This window comes from Pseudonaja textilis, chromosome 1 (genome assembly GCF_049901715.1).
Source record: "Pseudonaja textilis isolate UNSWEBS1 chromosome 1, rPseTex1.2, whole genome shotgun sequence".
Taxonomy (NCBI): domain Eukaryota; kingdom Metazoa; phylum Chordata; class Lepidosauria; order Squamata; family Elapidae; genus Pseudonaja; species Pseudonaja textilis.
The window spans coordinates 103599017-103626922 of NC_141990.1; the positions used below are offsets into that span (position 1 = coordinate 103599017).

General features: G+C 34.8%; 1 protein-coding gene across 2 annotated transcripts in view; it reads right to left on the minus strand.

The window, feature by feature from the left end:
* GRIK2 (glutamate ionotropic receptor kainate type subunit 2) overlaps positions 1 to 27906 on the minus strand; it is a 518606-nt gene that overhangs the window by 12283 nt on the left and 478417 nt on the right. For both annotated transcript variants that reach the window (XM_026726676.2, XM_087913718.1), the window contains exons 14-15: positions 19056 to 19281; positions 6815 to 7065 (exon numbers count right to left, since the gene is read on the minus strand). In XM_026726676.2, coding sequence (XP_026582461.1) covers positions 6815 to 7065; positions 19056 to 19281 — 477 coding nt within the window. The remainder of the gene's footprint in view (positions 1 to 6814; positions 7066 to 19055; positions 19282 to 27906) is intronic.

Sequence of the window (27906 nt, forward strand, 5' to 3'; positions counted from 1 at the left end):
ACAAAGAGAAATGGGAAAAGACTTGGTGCTTCTTCCCTATTACACCTGTCAAGTCCATCAGGTCCCATAAGTTAGGAGTTGTCATTCAGCAGGAGCATGAAAAACGGCCTTCTTAATAATGGCCCCTTTTTTATGAAAAAGGGTTGACTTAGGGTTGGTTCCCAGCTTGCTGCTTTTCTGAAAGGTCCTAAAGATATGGTTTTGTTGGAGGACCTGGGGACCACAAGTGGAAACAAAACCAATCAAGTGACTGTGTTGTTGCTGCCTTGGGGGTGGGGTGGGGGGGTAGGGTGAGGTTTTATTATATGATAGATTTTTTTTTTAAAAAAATGAGAGTTACCTGGAATTATCTATGCATGGGTTGGGTGGTTATATAAATTTGTTTAATAAATAAATGATAAAATAACTTTATAATAATAGTAATCTTGATTTCATGGCCCAGATTGGTAGCCATAGCTATGCCTCTACATATCTTCTCTGGATCAGACTCAGGATCTGATCGTTTGCAATGATAAGGCATAGACAAATAAATCATGACTACATCATCAACTGATATAATGATCATTCAAAGATAGAAAAGGTCTTGGGCTGAATCTGAATTCACACACACACACACAAATGCCCAACTTGTAAAATTATCACTAAAGTAGAAGATGTATTTTCTTTCAGACTTTTCAAATGCAAATGCATTACTGTGAAAAAAAGTTTTAAAAAGTTTTATTTTTTTCAAGGCTAGTAAAGTATACAAGGTTGAAGTGCTCTGCTTTTGTATTTCACATTAATATTATATTATAGTTTAAGCCTGGTTTTCCTTTGTGGAATTTAAGAGTACTTTATAACAATTTATATTGCACTAATATTTTCCTAACATTATTTCTGTGAGTTAATTTGATTGTCAAGGAGCTATTTGCCATTGTGGCTACTGCTTTAACAAAGTATATAGTGCTATCTGTGATATAAGTAAATCATTTTTTTCATATACATGAGTAGAATAGCTTACACCATAGCAAATCAACTACATTGGATGTAAACAGATGGGTAATTGTTTAATGCAACTTTAGTTTCTGAATATGCTCAGTAAATGTCTGCTAAATGCCAGGATAAAGTTATAGGCACGGACTGAGTCATTTGCTAATAGAAGCAATTAAAAATGAAAACTGCTCTGCACTTTTCTCAGAAAACAAATGTGCAGTTAATATACATGCTTCCCAAATAGATAACATAACAGTGTGTCTTCCAATTATAAACAATAAGGCAACAGTGGAATGGTATATTTAAAAATGAAAATAAGGATACTAATATTTTAAAATATTGACTTGAATTTGAAGTAGTTTTCAAGTGTGCTCCTTGGCTCCAATGCAAGCCAAGAGAATCCAGTGTAGTATTCCAACTAAAGGTTAAAAATAAAAAAAGTCCAACTTAGACATTTTCCTTTGATGTTTGATAAGTTCCATGGCTGTATTTTTTTACTCATTTCTTATACTAAAACTTCAAAGCAGCATTGCCTTAGCTGATATCTATTTTTTATGTTAATAAGGAATAGTCTGTTCTTTAAACCTTAATAAATATAATATTTGAAGGTTATATAAGGAAGTAAGCATCAGAATTAAGCTACCTGTAACTTAATAAAAATTATGCTAGTTATAACTTAGACAATGTAATTGCCTAAGTTATAGAATGTAATTGTCTAAGAGAACATAAGTTAAGATAAAGCTAATAAATTTACAGGAGAGTCAGTTTGCTATAGCGGTTAAGTAGCTAGAAGCCAGGAGTTCATGACTTCTAGTCCCATCTTGGGCACTAAACCACTTAGGTGACTTTGGGCCAGTAACTCTCTCATTCCTAGGGAAGACACAAGGGCAAACCACTTCTGAAAAGCCTTGCCAAGAAAATTTCAGAGATTAGTTCAGACAGTTTCAGAAATCAAAAAGCATTTGAACACATAAAAAATCCAAAACAAAAGTAAAAGCCATTAAGCGTCTTCATATTGTTGTATGCATGTATATATAGATGTACTGTATATATAGATGCATACACAGAGACACACAGAGACACACACATACACACACACACATTCACTTGTATTCACTAAGATAATGCATATCTGGAAACATGACTATTAACCACACAAAGAGTGAACAATCTTTTTTAAAAAAAAAAACCAGGTATGTATTTTGTGTTTCTATATTAATTTTAACTTTCAATCCACACAAAAATGGTTATTGTCACATATTCATCCTAAGGCATTCTCAAACTTATATATTATTTGTTAGACAGATATATTTGTTCATCTATATTTGATTTATGGGGGAAAAGGAGGGGTCTTAAAGAAATCAAAGTGCATCCACTGCCAATTTTGCTAAATTGTAACCTAGTTGCAAAGACAGCATGGAAGATGGCCTATGATTTCTTTGGTCTTTTCTAATTCAAGAACTGGTTAAAGAAAAAGAACAATAAGGACAACAACAATAAATGTAAATCTCCAAAATACTTGGTTGTTTTAGATCTGGGTATTCTGTGGTGATTTCATAGAAATAAGACTGCTTAAATTTTTCAGGCAACTGAATATATATACATACATACATACATACATATATATTTTCTTAAGTTTTCGCGGGTACTTACATGTATGGTATTCAGCTTTGTTCGGGTATTTTCCCACGTCATTGTAGTTGCGCTTTTAAAGTTGTAGCAACGTTTCAGCAGAATCTCATCTGCCATCATCAGAATACAGAAGCCTGATGATGGCAGATAAGATTCTGCCAAAACGTTGCTACAACTTTAAAAGCACAACTACAATGATGTGGGAAAATACCCAAACAAAGCTGAATACTATATATATAGTATAATATATAATAATAATATATATATATATAGTAATAATATATATATATAGTAATAATAATATATATATATATATATATATATATATATATATATATATATATATATATATATATATATATATATATATATATATATATATATATATATTGCTTGGTGTACAAAGAATGTGTCTTTTACAACACAAATCATATATATTGATGGTAATCACTGTTTGTATGGTTTTGAAATCTTTCCTAGATTAAGAAAATCTAGAACACATATTTGTAGCTGAATTGTATTACAATAGCAATATCTAAATTCATATTTGATCAGTTCATTTTCATTTATATATTTATTTGGTGCATATCTGAGTTTCTTTCTTTTTACTCCTAACAATTTCATTAATATACTTTTAAACTGAATGTTCAGTGCTATAAAGATCATTTACATATTATTGTATCTATGTATGTGTTCACACATAGAAGTAGACCAATAGATTTTGATGCCTATTTGGTGAAGGGGGAAAATTTTAAAAATCAATGCTGCAGAGAAATATAGATGACACCAAATAAAAAAGTGGCATAGTATAGCCTTCAGACAATGAGACATCATTTTTCACTTGATAAACTGAAAAAAAGATGTAATGATCCTTTTAAAACTAAATTCTTCCCCATTATTATTAAATTAAGGTGACGATGATGACAAGAGAACCTGTGGGAGAAGAGAAAAGCAATGCACTCTGCTATTCCTCAAGACCTCTGCTGATCTAAGAAAAGGTGAGAGACGGCAGCATAAATCCATTTGACATCAGGAATTGTGATTTAGCATCAAAAAGTGAATTATATCCATAACCTTCTGCAGTGACAAAGTCATCAAATGAGAAATATTTCTGACCATATCAGGCTCAAACCCAAACCATCTGATATATGTTATCAAGGAGAAACTTTACAAGCACCTACTTCCTAGCAATGGTTGCATTCACTTGATCAGTTGCTAATGGCTTAATGATCGGTAGCTAACAGCTTAATCTAGCCAGTTCAATTATTTAAAGAAAAAGAGCTGATATGATCAATCTGATTATTAACTTCTGGAATTCTTTTCATGTGAATGTAAGGAAATCATTATCATAAAAACTGAGAATTTATTCAAATGGGTCTGTTCTTGTCATAGAATTCAAAGCAGCAAGAAGTTGATTAGATACTCTGATTTGTACATTTGATGAAACTGTGGGCCAAACAATCCTTGACAGCCCTTTAAGTGCCACAAGATTTTTGACTGATTATGTTGCTACAGACTGGCATGGCCTTGCAACCTCATCAATAAAATAAGCAATGGCTATTCATTTTTAAAATAGTCATCACTGAACCTCAGAATCAATACATTGTCATGTTTACAATGTACATTGTACTCAGCTCAATACATTGTCATGTTTAGGTTATATGCTAAGAAATAGCCTTTAAATTAAACAAAGACAAATGTCAAATGATCAAACAAGAAAATGAAAATGTGCACAGTACAACACGTCTCTAGAATGAAGACGTTATACAGTAAGGCTGTGCAGTGCTTCAAATCTGATTCGTGGTACATGGTGATGCAAACTTAACATTTGACTGTAAATCATTCAAACAACTGCCCAGAGCAACGCCCAATTCCATTAAAATGCACGCGTGCGCATGCACGCGCGCGCACACACACACACACACACACACACAGAGTAACTTACAAGAGTTATAAAAAAGTAATGCATTTTCATTCACATGTACACTGTGGCACATTTCCTGAACTGATCCAAAGTGCTGTTTTGTTTTAATAATATGTATCATGTGAGTTTTTATAAATCAGAAGGACATAATCAATGTTAGACATTCAGCTGAAATGCACTGGGGCAGAAATTTCTACTTGCACTAGCTTGTACTGCTTCCATCTTCTCCATTCCAGTATGTCCAATATGACGAACTCAAGTAAGTTTCCACCTGCACTAAACTGAACATGTTTAGAATGCCAACCTCCCAATAATTATGGATATCTCTAGCTTATCTAAGATGGAATGTAAATCTTATATCATCATCATCATTATCTGGGTTTCTAACTCAAAGAGGCTTCTATATATGGTCAACTAAAGCTGTGTAGAACTTTCCTTTAAATATGTATGTGTAATATGTGATCATCAGCAGTGAAAAAGAACAGCATTCAGTAAGTCTTTGAACTGGGTTTGGCACATAAGTCTCTGTTCTCTGTTCCTTTTTGTTCAAATGATTATAACCAAGGCTCAGTTTTCAGGTAGAATCTACCATATGCACAGCCATAATCTCCCATTATTATATCTCTATGTAGAAGATACATACATCTAGATAACTGTGTACCATAAATGAAAGAAAAGTTCAGTGCTATATTACAGAAGTGTTTGAACAATTCAAGATTGCTTAATATATGAACTGTTGTAATGTCAAATCATTGTAAAAATCATATTTCATATATATGCATATGCTTAGGAAGATAAATCATGCTGTTCACATCATATTCTCATATATCAACTAAAGCTGCATCTAAGCAATTTAAATGCAACTTCAACTATATTACAAAATTCACAATAAAATGTTTGAACTTTATGTATAAATAAATAGTTTTTATAAAAAAAATTACAGACCAAGAATACAAAACAATCACTCATTTCTGACATATTGTTTTTAAAAAGTATAAAGCCATTATGATGTATACATTCATGATTGAAGTCCATTTTCTAAAAAAAAAGTTCATTTTAATTACTAAAAACTTCAAAACTATCTTGACAGAATAAATCCATCCCCCATAATTAGCGAAAAACTAAATTTTCACTCATATCATAAATTTAGTAAAACACCTACATATTCAAAGAACTGATAAGGAACTTGTGACCTCATCCATTTTTTTTAAAAAAAAGTTAATATACATATTTCTTCTAACAGAACTTTGAAAAAATAATATATGTGTTACTAATGAAAAAAGGTAGATAATGATCTAGACACACTTACACCAGTGAACTGGGTATAATTGCATACTAAATAAATGTGGTACAAGTAGGATTAATCTACAAGTGCAAATTCAGAAGTCCCCCATAATGTTAAAATTATGAGAACTATTAAGCATAGCATCTGCAAAAGAAATATATACTTTGTGTGTGTTTGTATGTAGATTTTCTTGGATTTACTATACATTTTAACAATAGTAATGCCAAAGTAGGCATTTAAGGAGGTCACAAGCTCCTCAGCTGTGCAAAACATATTTTCTCCCTGTTTTTAAATGTATATTCATAGCAATCCATAAAATAAAAGACATGTTTGCTCATTTTACGTATTACATATATACAGATAAGTACTGAAAGAAAACTTCAATGGATGCTTTTGTCTCTTTGAAAAAGTAATCAGCCATCCAGTTGTTGATCCAGGATCAAATAAGTTCAAAAATTTACATTTTAAAACTGGAATCTGTCCAAGTTACAGATGATAAAATCATAATCAATAGTAAATCCTTAATATATTGACTTAATGCTTTTCCAGATGCTATCATCATATGTTGAAGAGTAAACACCTTCCAGTAAGGACATAGAGAAAGATGCTTTTTAGACTTCTGACTTTGGACTGATAGAAAGTTGTTTCAGTTAATACCCAGCTCTATCTGTAGAAGGTTAATTTTGTTTCCAATTAACAGATTTCACTTTCTTCTTCATCCATAAAATTAACTGCAGTGAACTTCCAGGAGTAAAAGGGTGTCTTTTTTCAAGCTTGAATAAGAGGAGAAATAATCACGTGTCCTGAAAGCTGGCTACAATTAAAAATATTGACGACACATTAAAAGTTGTAAAGATGAAAACTTCAGCGCTCATTCCCTAAGAACTTTAATGATGTGAGCAAAACTATGAAAGACATCAGAATGGCTTTTCGGTTGGTTGCCCAAGAGATTTTGACTAGACCATAATTGCAGAATTAAATGTGAAAAGGGCAATATTTACCTTCTCCAACTGAGCATTTTTTTTGGATTTGTACAAAAACTCCCCCACTGCCACAAAGACGGAAAGTACCAATCCTGCTGCCAAAACAATGAAGATGCCACCAATGTTTTGTACTCCAAGGGCACTGGCATCTTTGTTTTCCTCTTCTGGACAACCGTTTCCTCTCCACCATTTCTCCTTCATCATGTGTAGCTTGCCTTCCTCTTGCAAGTGAAGAATGGCTATAGTTATCTTGTCCCTGTAGGGAGACCCTGCAGGATAGAAGAGGGAGAACATATATTACCAAAGAAGATTTTTAAAAGCATGGTAGAAATGGCAGAACATTACTAAAGTGTGTCTTTTGGCACGGGAAGTCTCATTTGATAGGAAACTTTGACTGTTTTGGAAAAAAGGAGGATTTTATGCTAAAGCCCACTGGGGGTTCATTTTTCGTGCTCCTGCTTTTCGAGAGAGAATGCAGGATATGTGATTTTTAAAAGAATATAAATAATGTCCTTAAGATGGGGTTTTCCCTTTTCTATGTTTGAGTCTATCACAGGATATACTGAAATGTACTTTGCCTCCAGTGGCTCCTTCATCCAGCAGGAAATATTTAGAAAGATGAGATAGTACTTCTTTCTCTTTCCATATGTAGGAAATGGCTATATACCATAATTTAATGTTCTTCCTCGGGAGAAACAGAAAACTGTCTCTCCCTGAAATTGGAGGAAACAGACTACTTTGAAGAATGCAAATCAGGTCTGTCTTTGACCTCATTGCCACTGCTTCCTGGCCACCAGCATCAGCAGTCAGAGTAGACTTTTCCTTTTTAGAATCATATTAAAGAAATGTTCTTGCTCTATTTGGTTAACAGTGGAAGAAGATACTATTGATCCAGAGTGGCTGACGGGAGAATTCTGGGAATTGAAGTCCACACAGTTTAGGGTTGCAAAGGTTGAATAACACTTGGTCTAAACATTTACCATGCAGGGATGAGTAAAGCAAATAATTTCTGCTTATAGCTTTTAGCCATTACTAGGCATACAGACTTTTGTTTGAGTAAATACGTCTAGCATTACAAAAGAAATTATTTTGCACTGGTATTGGACATGTTTGTTGCTTCATAGCATAACACTGCAGGTTATGTCAACAGAAGGCAATCTAGATTCCACTCCCTCCACACACAAAGTACCAAAATAGTGGTAATAACATATAGGATGTGTGAACCAAGGATTGCCCACTCTTGATTTACTGCCAGAAAGGAATATAATCTTGATGATATCCAGATGCTACACAGCTACGTTTCCTGAACTGCAGCGCAACTAAGAAGGAACTTATTATTAATGGAGATCTCCTTTCCTAAAAGATGATTTTGATCCTACTCTAATGTTGTTTTTCTTTCAGTATCTGCAATGTTTCAGGTAAAGCATTAAAACATCTAGTGGAACCTGATAGACTTCACCCTTTTCAGCACCTTTCTAAATCATCCAGGGGAAGGAGTGGAAGGAATAGTGATCAAATTTGCAAGATTAATGTCAACATCACAATTCTAAGTAGAAGGTTTTACACTGGGTCAAAAACAGGACTCAATAGTGATAAGTTTTAGGTCCTGCATTTTTAGGTCCTGCAAAAAAAATCATGTCCATGGATACAGGACTGAAAAGATCTTCTTGACAGCACTGCACATGATTTAGGGATTCTAATAAACCACTAGCTGAATATAAGTAGGCAGCAGCTTAGGAGACCAATGAAATATTGGGCTGCATTAGCAAAAGCCATCCAAGTCAGAATGCAACAACATTATAAATACATTTTAAAAGGGACATGGAAAACGGTGCTATTGGATCACAAAGAAGAAACCATAACGATAAAGGGTCTGGAAGCCAAATCCTATGAAGAATGTTTAAGGCACTAAGCATATTTAACTTCCAAAAGAATAATCTTCTTTTTATTCATTTATTATTTATTAAATTTATATGCCACCCATCTTACCAAGAGGGGACTCTAGGCAGCTTATAACCAAGATAAAACATTAAACTATTAAAATAATGAATGTTAACATTAAATTGATTTGCAATTAACAAAGAGGGCAAGGAATGAAGCAAGGTGCATATGGTTATATAAGTATAGATGATATCTATATCTTTATACCGGTAGATGATAAAGTTGTACAAGTAAAAGGCTATCATACACAAGAGACAAAGAACATATTCTCTGTTGAAACTCAAGAGTAGTTTAAAGGCCAATCAGTTAAAATTAATAGAAAAGAGATTCAACTTGAATATTAGGAGGAACTTTCTGACAGGAGGAGATGTTAATTATTGGAGCAGTTTATCTAGAGCAATAATGTACTCTGCCACACTGAAGGTCTTCACACTGGAGCTAGATTTGTTGAAAATGATTTAGTGGATTCTTGCACTGGGTAGGATATAGGATGGAATGACCTATAGGTCCCTTAGAATTCAGATTCTACTGAGAAATTTATAATTACATAAGCCTGCCAGTAGATAACAGTTCACATTTGTCAAGATCAGACATGCATTTCAGATTGTTCTGCTTAATCCTGAAATGTTAAATGAGACAGAACTGCTCTTTCCCAGATAAAATTAAAAAGGCTGCGCAAAATATTCTGCCCATGATTTTGGCACTCTAGGGTCCACAAATAAGTCCTTGCCATATTTCAAAGGATAGTTTGCCTCACTCCTTAACTTTGTTTCTAAACAGATTCACTAGCATTAACAATGACCAGAGGCATAATGTTTTGAAACATGTTGGTGTATTATAGTTCTTTTTACAAAAGCCTGTAGGCTACATTAAAAATAATATGAAGTTGGAAAGATGGGTATATTTCTAATTAATGTTTTGTATATGTTTGTATGTATGTATGCATATACATATGTGTGTATGTGTATTTATGTATTAAATTTGTTTGCCACTCATCTCACCACAAGGCAATTCTGGTCAGCTTACAACATTAAGATGTACCATAAATATATAAAATCACATTCAAAGCCCAAATAAATACAAGATATTACTAACAATAGGGAGAGATGAGAATATATAGGTGGAGGGAACTGCTATTAGCTCAACTACTGCCAATGTGAAATTCTCCAATTGGGGCCCCAAGCGAACTGGCAGAGCCAGGTTTTCAGGCTGTTACGGAAAATCAGAAAGCATGGGAGCCAATGTCAGCATGTCAGAGAAAGCTTTTCTCCTGGACTCCATCAGCCAGAGTCCCTTGACTGATGGGATCTGCAGCATGCATCTTCTGCCAGTACATATGGTATAAGCCTGCCTCATAGGGACAAGATGGTTCTTCAAGTAACCTGGGCCCATGCGATGCAGAGTTTTATAAGTAATACTAATACCTTGAATTGCACCCGAAAAGCAAACCACTAGCCATTGCAGCTCTTGGAACAGTGGTGTAACACGGGCCACTCTAGGAGCCTCCAAAGAGTGCAATGTTGTTGCACTCTGTGTCTGTTGCAGTTTCCAAACGCTCTTCAAGGGTGGCCAAATGTAGAGCACATTACAGTAGTTCAAGCTACTATACACATACTTCTTTGGAGATTGACTGTATTTGTTTATATGCTATATTTATAGACTGCCACACTCCAATTTGAAACATATATTTAAAATGTATGTTTAAAATCAACCCAAACATAACAAATACAATTAAAACAGAATGACAAATGCATAATGTAATAAACAATCTTTGACTTGCCATCTCCAGTAGCAACCTGAAGAATTAAAAAATCTTTATGAATGAAGACAAATATATGTATCCCATGATAATGTTGCAGGATCCAATCTGGATTGATCAGCGGGACCAGAAGTTTAGTCTTCCAAGCTTTTGAACTCATGCTGGAGCCCATTCTCAGGGAACTTCTCTCTACCAGAAGGTGTGTAGAGAGAGATTCCCTGAGGATGGGCTCCGGCACAAGTCTGAAAGCTTGGGAGACTAAACCTCTGGTCCCAGTGACCAATTAAGATTGGATTGTAAAAATTCTATGAATTAACTCAGCCTTCCTCAATTTTCCCACTATAAGTAGAACAAGCCCCATCCAGGTTTGTCTGTTTCAGAGGGATGGAATCATAAGTGAAACCAAACATGCTTCCCTGTAGTTCACATTGGGAAGAACTCATAAAATCCTTCCTTGAGGCCTGTGGAATCAATGTAGATTCTAGAGCAGAAAGTCTTGGGGACCTGATTTTAAAGCTTTAATTAGAACTTTCTCATCCCTGCTACACTGGTGTTATTACCATACAGGGGGGTTTCACTCAGGCAGATGGCTGTATTTTGTATCTATCACAGCTCCTGGACAGTGTATAGAGGCAGCCCAATACAGAGCACATTGCAGTAATCAGTCTAAAGTGTGAATGAGTTACTAATGACAAGGCACACTTTTATGTTTATAATAGAGTACAAGCTAACAACGCAAATTTTGCCTGCTGTTTGCGTCTCTTGTCCACTTTTATGATCACTACAGATTTCACCGGAAAATGTATAGTAACCTCAATTGTTCATGCATAAAAATAATAAACGTTAATGATGAGAACTGGGAACTCTTATCTCTTTTGGTCATGTAAAGAGAAAAAAAGATATATAAGACCAAACCTGCTGCTTTGCAGCTATATTTGACACCATGAATCTATATAGACTGATATCTTAATTTTAATCTTCCACCATTATGTGTGTTCATCTTTGAACATTTTTTAAACAAGGTAGTTAAGCAATGCTCTGCTTTTCTCAGATCAGTCATGTTACATGTAAACACTATTTATCAGAGTTTTATGTATAACACTCTTGAGCATCAGATCTGAGATCTGACTGTAGCAACCATTCCATTTGTCTTCATGCTAACATTAGGAGCCAGAAAATTGATGCAGAGGTGTTTATGTTTTTGTAGCTCAAATGTGTTTGCAATATATTTTATGTTGCTGACAAGGACATTATTAAAACATGATATTTTTTTCCCAGAGAAACATGTAAAAAACTATTCTTTTGCTTTAGAACTTACTAGTTTCTGAAGTAATATGCAACGTTGGGATGAAGAGATTGGAGATTGAGTAGATTTCATGAAATGCATGTGTGTTAGGAAAAAAAAAACACCATATACATATGGAGGCTTGGACACATTGTCTCCTCTCTCAGATTATAACCTATTATATCTGATCTAGTCAGGAAAAAAAGCACAGCCTCTCTGTCAACCTGCAAAATGACTTCATCTGAAGCCATGCTTACTTCTGCTTTGTTTTTTGGTTGTCATTCAAGGAGGAGGAGTGAGAGCATGGGGGTGGGGGAGGACTCAGGAATGTGGTTCCTCAGCCGGCTAGTCACAACATCTCACAGTCGGCTGAGGAACCAAGGTCATTTCAACAAACATTTATTGAAGTTGAGTGGGAGCCTACACTTCACTGATTGGCCCATGTGACCTGAGGGACAAAGGGGGTAGGGTGGGGAGATTTTATTCTTTTAACTATCCCTGAGTGGGGGAATAATTTAGGGTTTCTAAATTATTTACCTTTCTAGGTGTTGATATGATATACTCAATACAGGATCTCTTGAACCTACAAAAAGTGTCAAAGTCTATTAAAATGACAAAATATCTTAAGCAAATTGTTAAAGAAATTTGAGAGGAAGAGAATGTTTCTGTAATGTAAAAACAAAAAGAAAATGTGTAAAAAGTATTACTTAATAGCTCTGAAAAATTATCTGATATTATTCCATTGAAAATTTGAGTGGGTATTCAAACTTGTTTTATGTTTCCAGATTCCAAAAATCCTAGGAAATTGTAGGAATTATACAAAAGAAAAAGAAAATGTCATTTAAAAATTCATTCTGAACTACTTTATGTTGCTATACATTCTTCAGGGTCAAAATTGGCTGCTATGCACTTTAGAAAAGAAAAGACAGTGATATCATCCTCAAAATTTGGTAGTGACATATTCATGTAGTGTGGATGAGCTTTCTCAAACCCATAGTAAATTAAAAGTACTCTATCCTCAAAATAGACAACAACAAAATATGAAAAATTATAGAAAATCACAAAAATATCTATATATTTGACATTATCTCTCCATTACAATTCTTCACCCCAATTATGTGTATCTCTCATCTACCAAGGTTGCAAACCCAACCCAAGAAAGAGTTTAAATATTGCCTAGTGAGGAAAGTAGAGGGAAGTCTGGTGGGAAAAAATTAGATCTTAAACTTGTACCTAGTGTACATTATTTCTTTTGGAAAATTTTGAAGACAGGAATATGTTTTGTACTTGACAAGAAAAAAAAATGGCTGTGTGTATACTAAAAATAATTTTACTTTTGACCCCAGAATCTTAGATAACCAGAGTAGCACCACTTTTCTCCAAGTGGGAGGTATCATTAAAATTGTAGGAATTCCTACAATCCATAATAATATTAAAGGCAACCTAAGAAGATCATTGTACTATTTAATGAGGAATAAGAATGCTCAGTGGCTTCAGAGTGCTGACAGGCTGCTCTGAAAGAAAGAGACGGAGAAAAGAATGGAATGGAGTATTCTGCATAGAAGGCTGGCTGGCATCTTGAAGAAACAGATTTGGTTTCAAGTAGCCTATTAATTCAACGTGTTAATCAAAGGCTTTGTCTCATAAAAAATAGTGCTTTGTAGCCTTTGAAGCATTTTCCCCACTAATTTCATGGAATTGTTGCATGCATTTCCAGTTTTCTACTTTAGCGTACAATCTGGCCGTAATTCTATTCATACCGACTCCCCATTTAGAAGAACAGAGAATAGTGGATGGGATCCAGCCTATTCATTTATGCCTTTATATGATGCATTTAATGGCTGACTGGCTTGCAGCCTATGTGCTAGTATAAAATGATACAGATGCTCAGTTGCTTTCTTCTCCCCAAATGCAACAAAATTATGCACCCAGGTGTTTTGGGTGCACATGTTCACATTGTGACAATGTTCCCAGTTGCTTAAGCAATGGCATTACTGCAATTACATTTTCTTTCTATTGCTTTCAAATTAGTTTTAGAAACATTTGCAACAATCTCTTGGTCACTAAAATAGAAGCCTTAGGGATGTAAATACTATGGATTTTTTTTCTTTTGAACTTTTCTATCATGTGTCATTTGTAAAGGCTTTCACATCCCCAATTGGCCTTTTCCTTTGCCTGATTTTTATAGATACAATAAGAAATATTATAACTGTGCTCTTGGGCTCCCTCACCACCCAAGATTCTTTTCTGACTCCCCAACCTCCTTAATTAAATCTAGGATAACTCACATTTTCAGAAAAAAAGCACAGGGGAATTTTATGCTATTATAATTAAGATTTAATGAATATTTAATGCCTGGGTTGTGTTTATACATGAGATTAGAGTAATGGCTTTCAGTTTAAAATACATTTCAGTGAAAATGAACAGTCTTGTTGATCCAGAAAATCACATTTATCTCTCTCTGTGTGTATGTATGTATTTATCTTTTCTCTCTCTCTCTCTCTCTCTCTCTCTCTCTCTCTCTCTCTCTCTCTCTGTGTGTGTGTGTGTGTGTGTGTAATACAAGTGACAAAAATGGAAAACAACAGCTTTGATGAAAGAAACATATATTTTAAAAGAGGCAGTTTGCAGAATTTGACATATTTGCTTTTTAACAGTTTCTAACATATACACCTGGCAGCTTCACATTTATTAAAGAAAACTGCAAATGGTACCAGATTATGGACATGAACTCTTACATATAAAAATGAAAGTGTTTTCTATTAAAAACCCTACAAGAGGTAAGAGCAGTTCTTAAATTAAGAACCTCATATGTGAAAAAAAAAATCCTAACACTGTTCTTCTATAAGGGAAGCAGCCATTAAGTTTGACTTATTTTCCAGAAAGGTATCAACTGTGTACTTTGGTCTTGAGACAAAAATCAGTATACCAGTTACTGTCCATACAATACAATAAAATACAGCACAATAATGTAATACAACCCTGCTAAGCAGGAATGAAAAACACTTTCTTTGTACTTCCTCTTCACAAGCCCAAGCTATTTCCATACCAAAAAAAAATAAATAAATACAAATAGTAGTGCTTCTGCCTCATGGAGTCTGAAGACCTAAAATTAGGACAAACCTATTACTCCATTCAGCTTTATGCTGCTTGGAACTCTCAACATTTTGGATTGTCTTCCCTCAGCTGGCCTCACACTAGAGAAAACTTTCCAATATAGGTAGTCCTTAACTTACCACTAATCAATTACTGTAAAATGTTGCATTGTTCTCTCCCTAGTCACACAATTGCATTTTAGATGATTGGTAACCTGTTCATATTTATGACTGGTTGCCAAGTGCCTGCAATCATGTCATTGACATTTGCAATCTTCTCTGCTGACTTTAATAATTTAATACCACAAAAGGTTTAAAGATATGCATTAGTTATATAGGAGCTAATACTTTTAAAATCAGACAGAACTATTGTGCAAAGCAAGTGCATTCCATTTTTAAAACTGGGGAATGAATGGCAGAGGATACACTGGCTTGATAGGTAGGAAGCTGTTCGGCTTTAGTGTCTGGGGAAGGAGGGGCTTGGCTCTATCAGACTGAAGTTTTGAATACATGTGACTTATTTCTTGTCTACAATACAACAGTTAACTTAGCAGCATCAAGTCTGTAGATGTTTCTTCTGTTAACTAGCTCCTAACCCAGCCTGGTTTTTTAGAAGAATAGAAATGTATAGCTATGCCCAATCTGAAGTCTCACATAGGGGAAGTTATTCAATAAAGTAGATACCATTACAGAGAAGGCCTATTCCAGAATGGGTACCAGAAAGCAATTAAAGAAGAATGTCTTCCAGTGACTAGAAATGTGTGGAAGGATGAAAAAGCTAAATCCATTGTGGATCTATATGTTACAGCAATACATGGAGATCCAACTACATTGCTATGATGTATGTTCACCATAAGACTCACAAGTGAGCCAGGTTGTTCTGTAGCTTCAAACCAATTTCAATGGCAGACTCACATGGAGTATATTGTCAATCTTGAGGTTGGATTAGTATGGCCAAGCTAACCTTATTACATAAGTAGCATATCTGATATACAAACTTGAATTGATAAGTGGTGATCTTAGCCAAAATAATCACCTGGGATTCTTGGGATAATGATGAATCTGGGAGCATCATAACAGTAAGCCTGTTCCCTTAGGACAGGGGTGTAAAACTCTTGGCCTGCAGGCCGGATGCATCACATGCTGACCATGCCCATGTCTGGTTTAGCAAAGAGGGAAAAGTCCTGATATGTCATGTGATGCTGCCTTGACAATGTGAGTTTGACACTCTTGCTTTAGGGGCTATGCAACTCACCCAGAACAGGCAATTCCCTCATCAGAGCTGGGGATCACCTTATTATGTTTTTTGCCCTACAGAGATTTAGTTTCTTCCTCTCCCTTTACTTTACTGAAAAATCTTTTTTAACTGCACACTATCTCTCTTGAATGTGATCTAACAGGAACATAGAGCTTGAGATCACCAATCTACTGGTGACATCAGCCAATAATACTGTAGTGACTGTATTTATAAACTTCATATAAATATTTAATCCTGACAACATGTTAGGTTCAGAATTCCCTACAGTAAGACTGCTTAGAAGTCAATTTACAGTATACATATGTATGTGCATGTGTGTAGGTTACATATTTTGGAAAACTTTCTTAGATTTTCAAAAATACTGCTTTTAGATCACCATGTCTAATTGCAGAATAAAGAATGGAACAGAATAAGCAATGAAAAAAATGTCCCATCCTGTTTTGTATCATCCATCTTAAGAGAAGGTATAAATCTAGGAGGGATCTGCTTGAAAATGCTCATCAAGAAAACAAAGTACATAATTCTTTGCTCTGGTAAAGAATGAAATGAATTTTTGAAAAGGCAATGCTAGCTTTGTGCAATTCAGTGCCATAAGAACATAAAGTTCAAAATCACTCCCAAGAGGTAATGCAGACTGAATAAGTTAAACAGTTTATTACTGGCCATTGCCTAGCAATTAAATATGGTAGATTCAAAGTCTACTCAAAGCAAGGATTCTGCATACCAAGGTAGAACAGCAGCATTATAATGCACTCATTAATGGACTGGGTAAATATCAATAATTCATGAAGTCATATTCTGAGCAGAATACAGTATGAAGCTGTGGATCATAAATTATTGTCTGAAACCCCTTTTGGGTGGCAAAGCCTTTAATTTAAAGGAGCAGAGTGTGAAATACCTCTTTCTAGTTGCTCTGCCTGATGAATTAAGATGAAAAAGACAAGCCTTCAAAATGAGCTAATTTCAAAGAGCACTTTAATCATGCACTTTTCGGCTGACTGAAATAAGAGAAGAAAAATATTCCCCAACAGCAACCAGCGGAACCCAGGAAATCGTCTAACACTGACTTAGACCTGATTATCTAGGTCCATAGTGTCAAAGCTGATTAGCAACAATGCTCTAGAACTGTAGACAGGAGCCTTTCCAAACTTAGGCGGAAAAGTTGCAATAACAACAGCAACAACAGTAACAATACATAATTTTCTAATATGCGCAAGATACTACTGACAATAATTTAACTAAATTTAGCAAGCAGATCTAATCAAAACTGCATATACATTAAAACTATCACCTATTTTGTCCAATCACTATGTCACTTTCTTTGCAGAATACAGATAATTACACTGGGAAAAGAATAAGAAAACATAATACATAACAGAAATTCTTTTCAGACCGAGACTGAACTTCACCATAGAATGTTTATACAATTTTGACCAAAATGTGAAGAAAACCAAACTCCTTGCCAAAAGCAATATGAATAGTTCTTGATTTCAATCCAAAATTTTGAAATTAAATGATGGCCTTGAAGCCACAGATTAAATGATCAATACAATTATACTGGAAAGCTATATTTTTATTCATGGTATTTTGTTTTTGATAGATATTATATAACTTCAGGGAGTATCTGACAATTGCAGTTGTGTGTAACATATTTAATAGGGCTGATGGCTTACACACACTAAAAAGAAAGATCTTTCATTTCTATATTCTTAACCTTCTGAAATCAATAGCTGTCAACCAAGCTTCTTATACCTTGGTTGAAATATAATGTAAATATTGAAAGAAAAATTTCAGGAAGACATCTATGCCACTTTAGATTTTTTGTTTTCATTATTCTCATTATTACTTTAATTGTAGCACTGAAGTCTACACATGTTAGAAGAGAACTGTTAAATACTGAAATCTACTTGAGATATTGTGTTTTGAGATACTGCGCATGGTCTGATAATACCTCAAATTGCATCTCAAGTGACTATTGGTAATTTGCTTAGCAACGTCCTTAATTCAATTTTTTTTTTCAAAAGTTGTTCACTAGGACCACTCAGTTTATCTGGTTTCCAAGTGAATTCAAAGTTCTGATGCCTACATTTAAAGCTTTAGAAGATGAGTTCATTGCAATAATATAATGTCAGCACTGAAATATAATCAGTTAAAGTAGTATAGAACAGAACATAAAAGTTTGTGAAAAAGATTAAATGAAGATTAAGAAACTTTGGGGGCACAATCAGGTTTGACACTTCTGGATTAAGATATTTTTGTTAACCTACAAATTACAGATTTCTAAGTATCTATGGATTTGTATGAGCCTAATATTTGATCCTAAAAGAGCTGAGCCTAAGGGAGATCCCAGTTCATTACCCACTGGATTCCACTATTAAACAATATGCTCTATAATAAAACCTAATAACAATTAGGGTTAGCTTTCCCAAAACTAGTCAAATAAGGAGATTAGTCAATAATTTTGAAAGCTATTCAAGCACTGGTTTATATCCACTGCTAGCAGAAAATAATCTACAAATATAATATTTCACTAGTCAAATTTGGCATCTGGAAAAAGAGTAAAAAAACAAACAAATCCTGAATAACCAGGAATATATTGACAGAAGTCAACTACAATCACATTTAATTAAAGTTTTTTTTCCAGAAAATATAATCTTTTTTTGAAAAAAATCATGTATCTGCTAACATGGAATTTGTTTCCTTAGCATAGATCACATTCTTCCAGTTGAAAAATAAATATGTAAAGCTTACAGTACTATTAGCACATCATCCTAGTAATACTTGGACACTACCTTAACAATATAAATACTATTTACAATAAATAGGACAGAATGTTATTACACAGATTGACAATCTAGGAAACATCTGTTATCATTGCAACTACAATTATGAATACAAATTAGAAAGGATGTGCAACCTACCCATGGGAGTTCCAACCCCGTAACCTTTGGAATCTATCAGGCCTCCAATTTGTGTCAGGTTACAGTTCCGCTGTGTAACAAACTCAATGGTAGTTGACTCCATTAGGAAAGCATAATCAGAAGTGAGTACACGTTGGATACCTTCCTCGTTGCTTTTGACAAGCACTGACTGCCTTCTGCTATTCATAAAGGCCCACATTTTTTCATACGTGGCAATTTTTGATTTCTGAAACAGAAATTAACATTAATAAGGACAACATGATTACAATATAATGTCAGGAGCTTCCAATTGTTTGAAACATTATAAATATGCTGGATCAAAACATAAGAAGCAGAGGATGAGTTATTGCTTTTGATAAAGCTGGATTAATTGTTTTAACTAGCATAGTCAAACTAACAGCTGAACATTTCCTAGAAAATGTTTTATAAAAATGAAAATATTGTCATTGTAAACCAGACTTACATAGAAAACAATATTTTGCTGCAATACACTTGGAAATAATAATTGCAGCTTTGTAACTCAACATTTTATTCATGCTTAATAGCAATAGCCCTTAGACTTATATACTGTTTCATGCAATATTTTCTAAACAGTTTTCAGAGTCAGCATACTGCCCCCAACAATCTGGGTCCTCATCTTACTGACCTTGGAAGGATGGAAGTCTGAATCAACCTTGAGCCAGTAAGGAACTAACTCCTGGCATGGGCAGAGTTAGCCTGCAATATTGCATTCTAACCAGTGCACCAACACAGCTTAAGCATTCATGAAATAAAGATAGCTCTGTGGATAATTAAATTAAGAAGATATCTACATAGGCAATGTTAACCTGATTATGAAGATATACTTTGATCGTTATTTTTTGTTGGGTATATTTTTAAAGGCATTTAAAATCACTTCAAGAATATTCTGATTTCCCTAAAAAAAACTATTAGCATTTTCAGATTGGCATTTTTTTTTATAGAAACCATCTCATGTTATAATCCCACTTCTGATGCTGTTTGTAGTTTTGCCTTTTGCAAATTGAAAATCCTCCATTTAAAATAGGGGAAACCCCAGATAGAATACCATACTTAGATGGCTAAGGGGAAGAATATCTCTATCTCTATCTCTATCTCTATCTCTATCTCTATCTCTATCTCTATCTCTATCTCTATCTCTATCTCTCTATCTATTTATCTATCTATGATATAAGCAACCTGTTCTAGACTTGGTATCAGAGAAATCTGTAGCAGCTTCCTTCAATTTACCACCTTTGGAAGCACTTTGCATAAATAACAATGGGGGGGGGCAGGGGGCGGAATGATCAACCATAGGAAAGAGAGAGAGAGAGAGAGAGAGAGAGAGAGAGAGAGAGAGAGAGAGAGACTATACAATATACACACCGGAACAAAAATGTCAAATAAATGCATGAGGGGGGTCTGTTGGCATGGGGCCCAAATGGAGGCACTTTAGGCTGGAAGTGGTTTGTGCAGAGAAGGCATCACGTCTGCTCTACTCCAGCCCTTGGGTTTTAGTTGCATTTAATTGTAATTTTTAAATTGTTCAAACACACACATACACACACACATACACACACACATACGCACACACACACATGTATGTATGCATGTACATATGTATAATTTTTATTGCATTGTAAACCAGACAAAGTATATCTAGGGGATAAACTTCTCTCTTCCCTAATGTGCTAATGCTTACTTTATATATCATTACTATTCTTTCTCTCAAATAGGAAACAAACATAACATTGACAGTACTGATTCCTCTAAAGCTGACTTGATTGGCACCTGTAGTTTCTGTCTCTGAGAAGAATTAGTGGTATGTGTGGATTTTTTTTTTAAAAAAAGACATTTATTCTGAATAAGGTTAACTTAGCATCCCTGCTGAGATGCAGTTCAAGGCTTATTTCAATTTGCCTGAGGAAGTCTGTAAATCTATCATTCAAAACCGAATGGCAGTGAAAACAGAATTTTATATCCATCACAGAGATAGTGTCAAGGTATGATACATTATTGATTGAAAGGGCATTTCAATAAGAAAGTATGGAAAAAAGAATAGACTATAATGAATTCCAATCTGAGAGCAAACTATCATTGCATTTGTTCTGTATCAGTATAACTACATAGCAGAAAATACACTTGAGCCTCAAATACTAGATTCCCTGGGAAACAAAATTATTTCATCATGTGGAATAAAGGAAAAAAAAACACATCCTAAGTAATAAATTAATATATTAAAATAAATGGAGAATTTCTCCATCAACCCACATCAGTATCTCCCTCTTTTTCTGTCACAGCTGCATCTCAACTGTATATAACTAGGTTTATTTTTCAGTGACAGTAATGAAGAAGAGAATAAATTGACTGAAGAATTTACAGCAGGTTGTATAGCTCAGTGGTAACAACTACATAACAACAGAGGTCTTCAAGCTGCATGCTGCAATGTCAAAGTTCTCAGCAGTTGTATTCTTTTTAAAATAATAATGTTCTAGTCCTCACTGTTATATTGCTAACAAGATTTGACTATGTGACAAGATTAATTATAAAGAAGTTAATGTTTGACTTATCTTAAGTATACATTGAAATCACTAATAAATGGAATATAGCAGCATTTAATTATTACTGCAAAAGACCTTGCTGCCTTTGAAAGACTTGGCAAACTCTAACGGATACATAGAATATGTAACACCTACTTTAAAAAAAAAACTATATTACAAAATAGGAATAATTGACATGTATAATTTTTTATTACTATTTTTAATAGGATATCAGACAAAGACTAAAAAAGAAAACATTGACCATGCTTTTAAAAATAATTGTTTATACCAACTGTGTTTTAGAAAAAAAATAGGGAGTTGAATTACCTGTTTCTGAAAATTGCATATTTGAGATCATATGGAAAAAAAGGAACAAGGGCATTCTCTCCATACTTCCCTCTTAATTTGGATCACACCATCAACAAAACTGCTGTTTTTGTAGGAGTATGAATTGACAAATTGAGCAGATGTGCTATAACTTAATTATTTTGGGTGTTTTTATTACTTTTGTTCGAAAGAAAAATGCCAGGACACACATCTTTCATATCTCTCTGCTGAGATCTATATCTTCTATCAACTGAACAAGGAAAGATTTAACCTGGAAATAAGAAGAAACTTTCTGACAGTGAGAACAATCAACCAATGGAACAGCTTGCCCTCGGAAGTTGTGGGAGCGTCATCAGTTGAGACCTTCAAGAAGAGATTGGACTGCCATTTGTCAGAAATGGTGTACGGTCTCCCGCTTGGGCGGGGGGTTGGACTAGATGACCTATAAGGTCCCTTCCAACTCTGATTATATGCTATCTGTTATCTCTCCTTTCCACTAAATGGGAAAACGAGGAAACATTGGGCAGTGGAACACCAGAGTATTGACAGGATTTTCAGAAAATGATGATCATGGTGGTGGTGGTGATGGTGATGATGTAACAGTAGTAGTAGTAGTAGTAGTAGTAGTAGTAGTAATAGAAGAAGAAGAAGAAGAAGAAGAAGAAGAAGAAGAAGAAGAAGAAGAAGAAGAAGAAGAAGAAGAAGAAGAAGAAGAAGAAGAAGAAGAAGAAGAAGAACAACAACAACAACAAGAATTACCAGTGAGTCAATTTATCAAGTTTGCCAAGATAGGTGAGAATATACTTCAAAATGGCATCTTGTGAATTTATAAAGGAATGCCAATTGAGATATGACTATCAGAAGGTAGAAAGTGGAATACAGCTGTAATCTCCTTTAGAGTAAACTTGTTTTAGGCCTCTCTTTACTAGGCTGTTGCACAACCTGAATAAATACCAATTACACATGCTGAAGATGTCAGAAACATATTCATACTAAAGAAAATTATCTCTTAAATAATTCAATGACAAAACCAAGAGGATCCTGAACAAAAGTAAATATACAACATGAGTACACATAAACACTCATAAATGAACAGACTGTGAGTATCCAGCTATTGTGCACAGATCAATGTTCAAATTATAATAGTACATGCATTCTATAGAATATACCAGCATTCTATTGATATACACATGAACATAAGATGGAGAAAGAGTAGCAAAGCAAAATTTAATAATGCTATCCAGTGGTACATGTATAGCATAGATTGCACTACAGAGGTCCACAGGTAGACAATCTGATATTTCCCAAGAATTCTGGACACAAGTTGTCTCCAGTGTAGACAATCTGACTAATTGCAAGACAAATTACAATTCTGAAGGTTACCCACCAAGTTGTCAAATACTATACAAATACTGGTGCATCTTTCCAAGTATACGAGAGCACAGATTTCTCGACTTTTGTACAATTTTACATTCGGTAATACTTCTTTTCAATAAAAGAGGGACACAATTGCTTCAGTTATTTCTTATTTCTGTAATTATTTCTTCAATATCTAAACCTAGAAAATTCACAGTGATTAACTGCAGTTGTTTGGAATTGGACAGATTAAATTGCCTTCTTCCATAAGAGTTTCAACAACAGTCTTCCATTTATGAGAGAGAGAGGGGGGGAGAGGGAGAGGGAGAGACAGCTTCTTTTGTTACCATTAGTGACATAACTAAATGCTTATCTTATGGGACAAACCAAGAAATACAACTAATACTCTATTTGTATCTGGAAAGACATGTTGAATTATCAAGGTACTATCTTTGGAAAGGAAATAACAAAGAGTAACTACAGGCATTTGAGTTCTAAATATAAGCTAATGTCCTATTTGACCCTCTGTAAACTGATTCACAACTGACTTGGTGGGGAAATGAAACTATCCATTTTCTAAGTAAATACTGAGTTTCAAAAAGGTTAAAAATTCCAACTGCCTTGCCTACTCCCTTAGCAATCTTCATCCTACCCTGCTCTTCCCTTTAGTTTGGCAAGATGGACATTTGCCACAGCTTTTTTGTTCCTTATTTTCTGCCTTTAGCTACCTTGTTTTTTGTGATTTTTATTTTTATTACAAATGACACATCTGTAGTCAGAGAAAGTAATTTATATTTTATTGTAATTCAACCATCCTCACATAAAGATTCCAATGAAGGGACTAACGGCCCTTTGGTGGTGTGTGATTTTATTTTACCTAAAATCAGACCTCACTAGGATATAATCTGCTCTACTTGAAATATTAACGAGAAAAGAAACTTGATGGTAACAGACCTTCAGCTTATTTTCTCATTCTCATTCAAGAGATAATGTGGCATTTTAAAGTTATTATTTATTACATTTCATATGAAAGAGATGAGACTGTAATGATTCTGAAACCCTGAAGACTCTCCGGACTAGCAAGACAATTAGAGGTTAAAGAAGTCAAACAGTTCACTACCTGGTGCCTGAAGACAAAAGATATTGCAATGGCATGCAGAAGAGAGAGTGCTTTATAGCTTATTCAGCACTCATAAATTAAAGATCACTAGAAGATAACTATGTGTCAGACATCACGTAATGTAAACATAATGAAAACATTGAGTTATCTCAAAGCTGGGTGCATCTAGAAAAGCTGGAGATGGAAGGCAACATCCTTAAAATTATTTTTTTATTCCAGTGATGAAAAGAATGTACAGGAGTGTTCATTTATGCATGATGGCGTATATTAGACACTAATTCCAGGCATGACCAAAGTTAATGAAGTAATTGAGCACTAAACATTTGCAAACTCTAGAGCAAAGCAAAACAAAACAAACCTCTCTACAGTTAGTCCTCAACTTCAGTTCATTTAGTAACCATTCAAAGTTGCAATAGCATTGCAAAAAGTAACTTACAACCATTTTTCACACTCATGACCACTGCAGCATCCCCATGATCAAAATTCAGATCCTTGGCAACTGACTCATATTAATGATGGTTGAAGTGTCCCGGGGTCATGTGATCACCTAGTGCAACATTCTGACAAGCAAAGTCAAGGGAAAGACAGATTCACTTAACAACTGTGTTACTCCAGTGATTCACCTAACTGAGGCAAGAAAAGCCGTAAAATGGGACAAAACTTACTTAACAAATCTCACTTAACAATAGAAATTTTGAGCTCAGTTGTGGTTGTAAATCAAGGACTACCTGTATTTTGGTATGAGGGAGGGATTTAAATAATCCTATGCATGAACAAGGAGTGATCTTGTTACCTTGCTCTGTATTCCTTAGTGAATACATACATCAGATTGAAGACTGGTTTTCTTTGATTGGACATCAAAATGTTCATTCTGTTTTCGTAGATTTTCATGGGTATAGGTATGCAGGTCTTGGCGTGTTCGGGTCTTTTCTTCCTGTGTAAGATTGAGAGTATCTGGCCAAGTATCTGGCCAAGATACTCTCAATCTTACATGGGAAAAGACCCGAATACGCCAAGATCTGCATACATACATACATACATATATATATATATATATATATATATATATATATATATTATATATATATATATTATCATCTTCAGTTTGTCTGCGGTACTTGACATGAAGTATGGCATTCAGCTTTGTTCGGAGACCATTTTCCCACGTATATATATATATATTCATTGTTGTATTCATGTTGTTTGTTGTATTTTAAAGTTGTGCTTTAAAGTTGTAGCAATGTTTTGGCAGAATCTCATCTGCCATCATCAGGCTTCTGTATAGTGTTCATCTGTGAGCCACTCTGCTACAACTTTAAAGCCTCATGATGGCAGATGAGATTCTGCCAAAATGTTGTTACAACTTTTAGCACAACTATAATGCGTGGAGAAAATACCGAACAAAGCTGAATGCCATACATGTAGCAACTAAGAATATATATATAAATATAGAATATATATATAATATAAATATATATATTTATATATATATATATATATATATATAATATTATATATATATATATATATATATATATATTTTCTCTTAAGTTTTCATGGGTATTTATATGTATGGTATTCAGCTCTGTTCGGGTATTTTCCCACGTCATTATAGTTGTGCTTTTAAAGATGTAGCAACATTTCGGCAGAATCTCATCTGCCATCATCAGGCTTCTGTACTGTTTTGTCTTTGAGTTAGACTTTCACAGCCATTTCTGTTTTAAATTTGGTGCTGGTCTACACTGTGCCAGAATGGTTTTTTCTTCATCCTGATTGGTTGGGAGCCTTGGTCTGTGTTTATTGGTCTTGGAGTTTGCTGTGTTCTGCTTGATTGGTGTTTCTAATATCTCCTGTCTGTTTTGTGGCTTTTTTTGTCTTGATTGGCTGGCAACATTGTGTTCCTGTATTGGAGGATTTTAGTGCAGCTTGGCTCTGAGTAAATGCATGGCTATCATTTATTAGGAAGCTAGGTTTCCTCTGGGTGCCTGGTTGGGGTGTATTTGAGCTGGAGATATCAGGGGTGGTCTGTTTGTGCCCAGGTATATGGTTAAGATATATCGATGACACATTTGTTATTTGGCCCCATGGAAAAGTTAACCTAAACAATTTCCTAACACTCCTAAACAGCACACACCCCAAAATCAAATTCACCATGGAAACGGAAACAAACAAACAACTACCATTCCTAGATGTACTAATCTACAAAAAAACAGATGGCACATTAGGACACACCCTATACTAGAAGAAAATACACACCAACTGCTACCTCAATGCCCAATCCCACCACCACCCAGCACAGATAAATTCTGTGGCCAAAACACTAATTGCCAGAACCAAATGCCTGGCAGACAAGACACACATAAACACTGAACTATGCACCCTGACAAAAGTACTGACAGCCAACGGCTTCCACAAAAGCAAAATCACAGGCCTGATTCACAAAAACACACTGAGACATAATGGAGACCTAGAAGATTAACAGACCTATGGACCAGCTGTCCTGTCCTACATAAGAGGTACTACAGACAAAATCAATAAGATACTACACAGGCATCACATCAATACTGCCTTCAAAACAGACAGAAAAATAGCAGCCATCCTAAGAAATCCCAAAGATAAAATTGACCTGGAAAACCAAGGCATATATGCACATCATGCCCTGCCACATACATTGGACAGACCAATAAAAGAATAAGTACCCACCTGGATGAACACCAAAATGCAGTAAAAAAGCTGGAATACACTTCCTCACTAGTCCAACACATGAAAGCCACAGGTCATAGAATCGATTTCAATGGCACCAAAACTCTAGCCACTATAGAAAACCCCAGCTACAGAATTATCAGAGAAGCCATGGAGATTGAAAAAAGACCTGAAAGCATGAATAGAAGAGATGACTCCAACAGACTGTCAATTATCTGGAAGCCTGCACTCACAAACAAAAAAATCCCCACACCACAAGCCAGGCAAACACCTGAGCACAAACAGTTCCCCCCCACACCCATGATACCTCCAGTTCAAACACATCCCAACCAGGCACCCAGATGAAAACTAGCTTCCTAATAAATGATAGCCGTCCATTTATTCAGAGCCAAGCCTCACTAAAAGCCTCCAATACGAGAAACACAATGTTTCAAGCCAATCAAGACCAAAAAAAAAGCTACAAAACAGACAGGAGATATTAGAAACACCAATCAAGCAGAACACAGCAAACTCCAAGACCAATAAACACAGACCAAGACTCCCAACCAATCAGGATGAAGAAAAAAACATTCTGGCACAGCACAGGCTAGCACCAAATTTAAAACAGAAACTGCTGTGAAAGTCTGACTCACAGACGAACACTATACAGAAGCCTGATGATGGCAGATGAGATTCTGCCGAAATGTTGCTACAACTTTAAAAGCACAATTATAATGACGTGGGAAAATACTCGAACAAAGCTGAATACCATACATGTAAGTACCCGCGAAAACTTAAGAATGAATATATATGCATATACATATATATA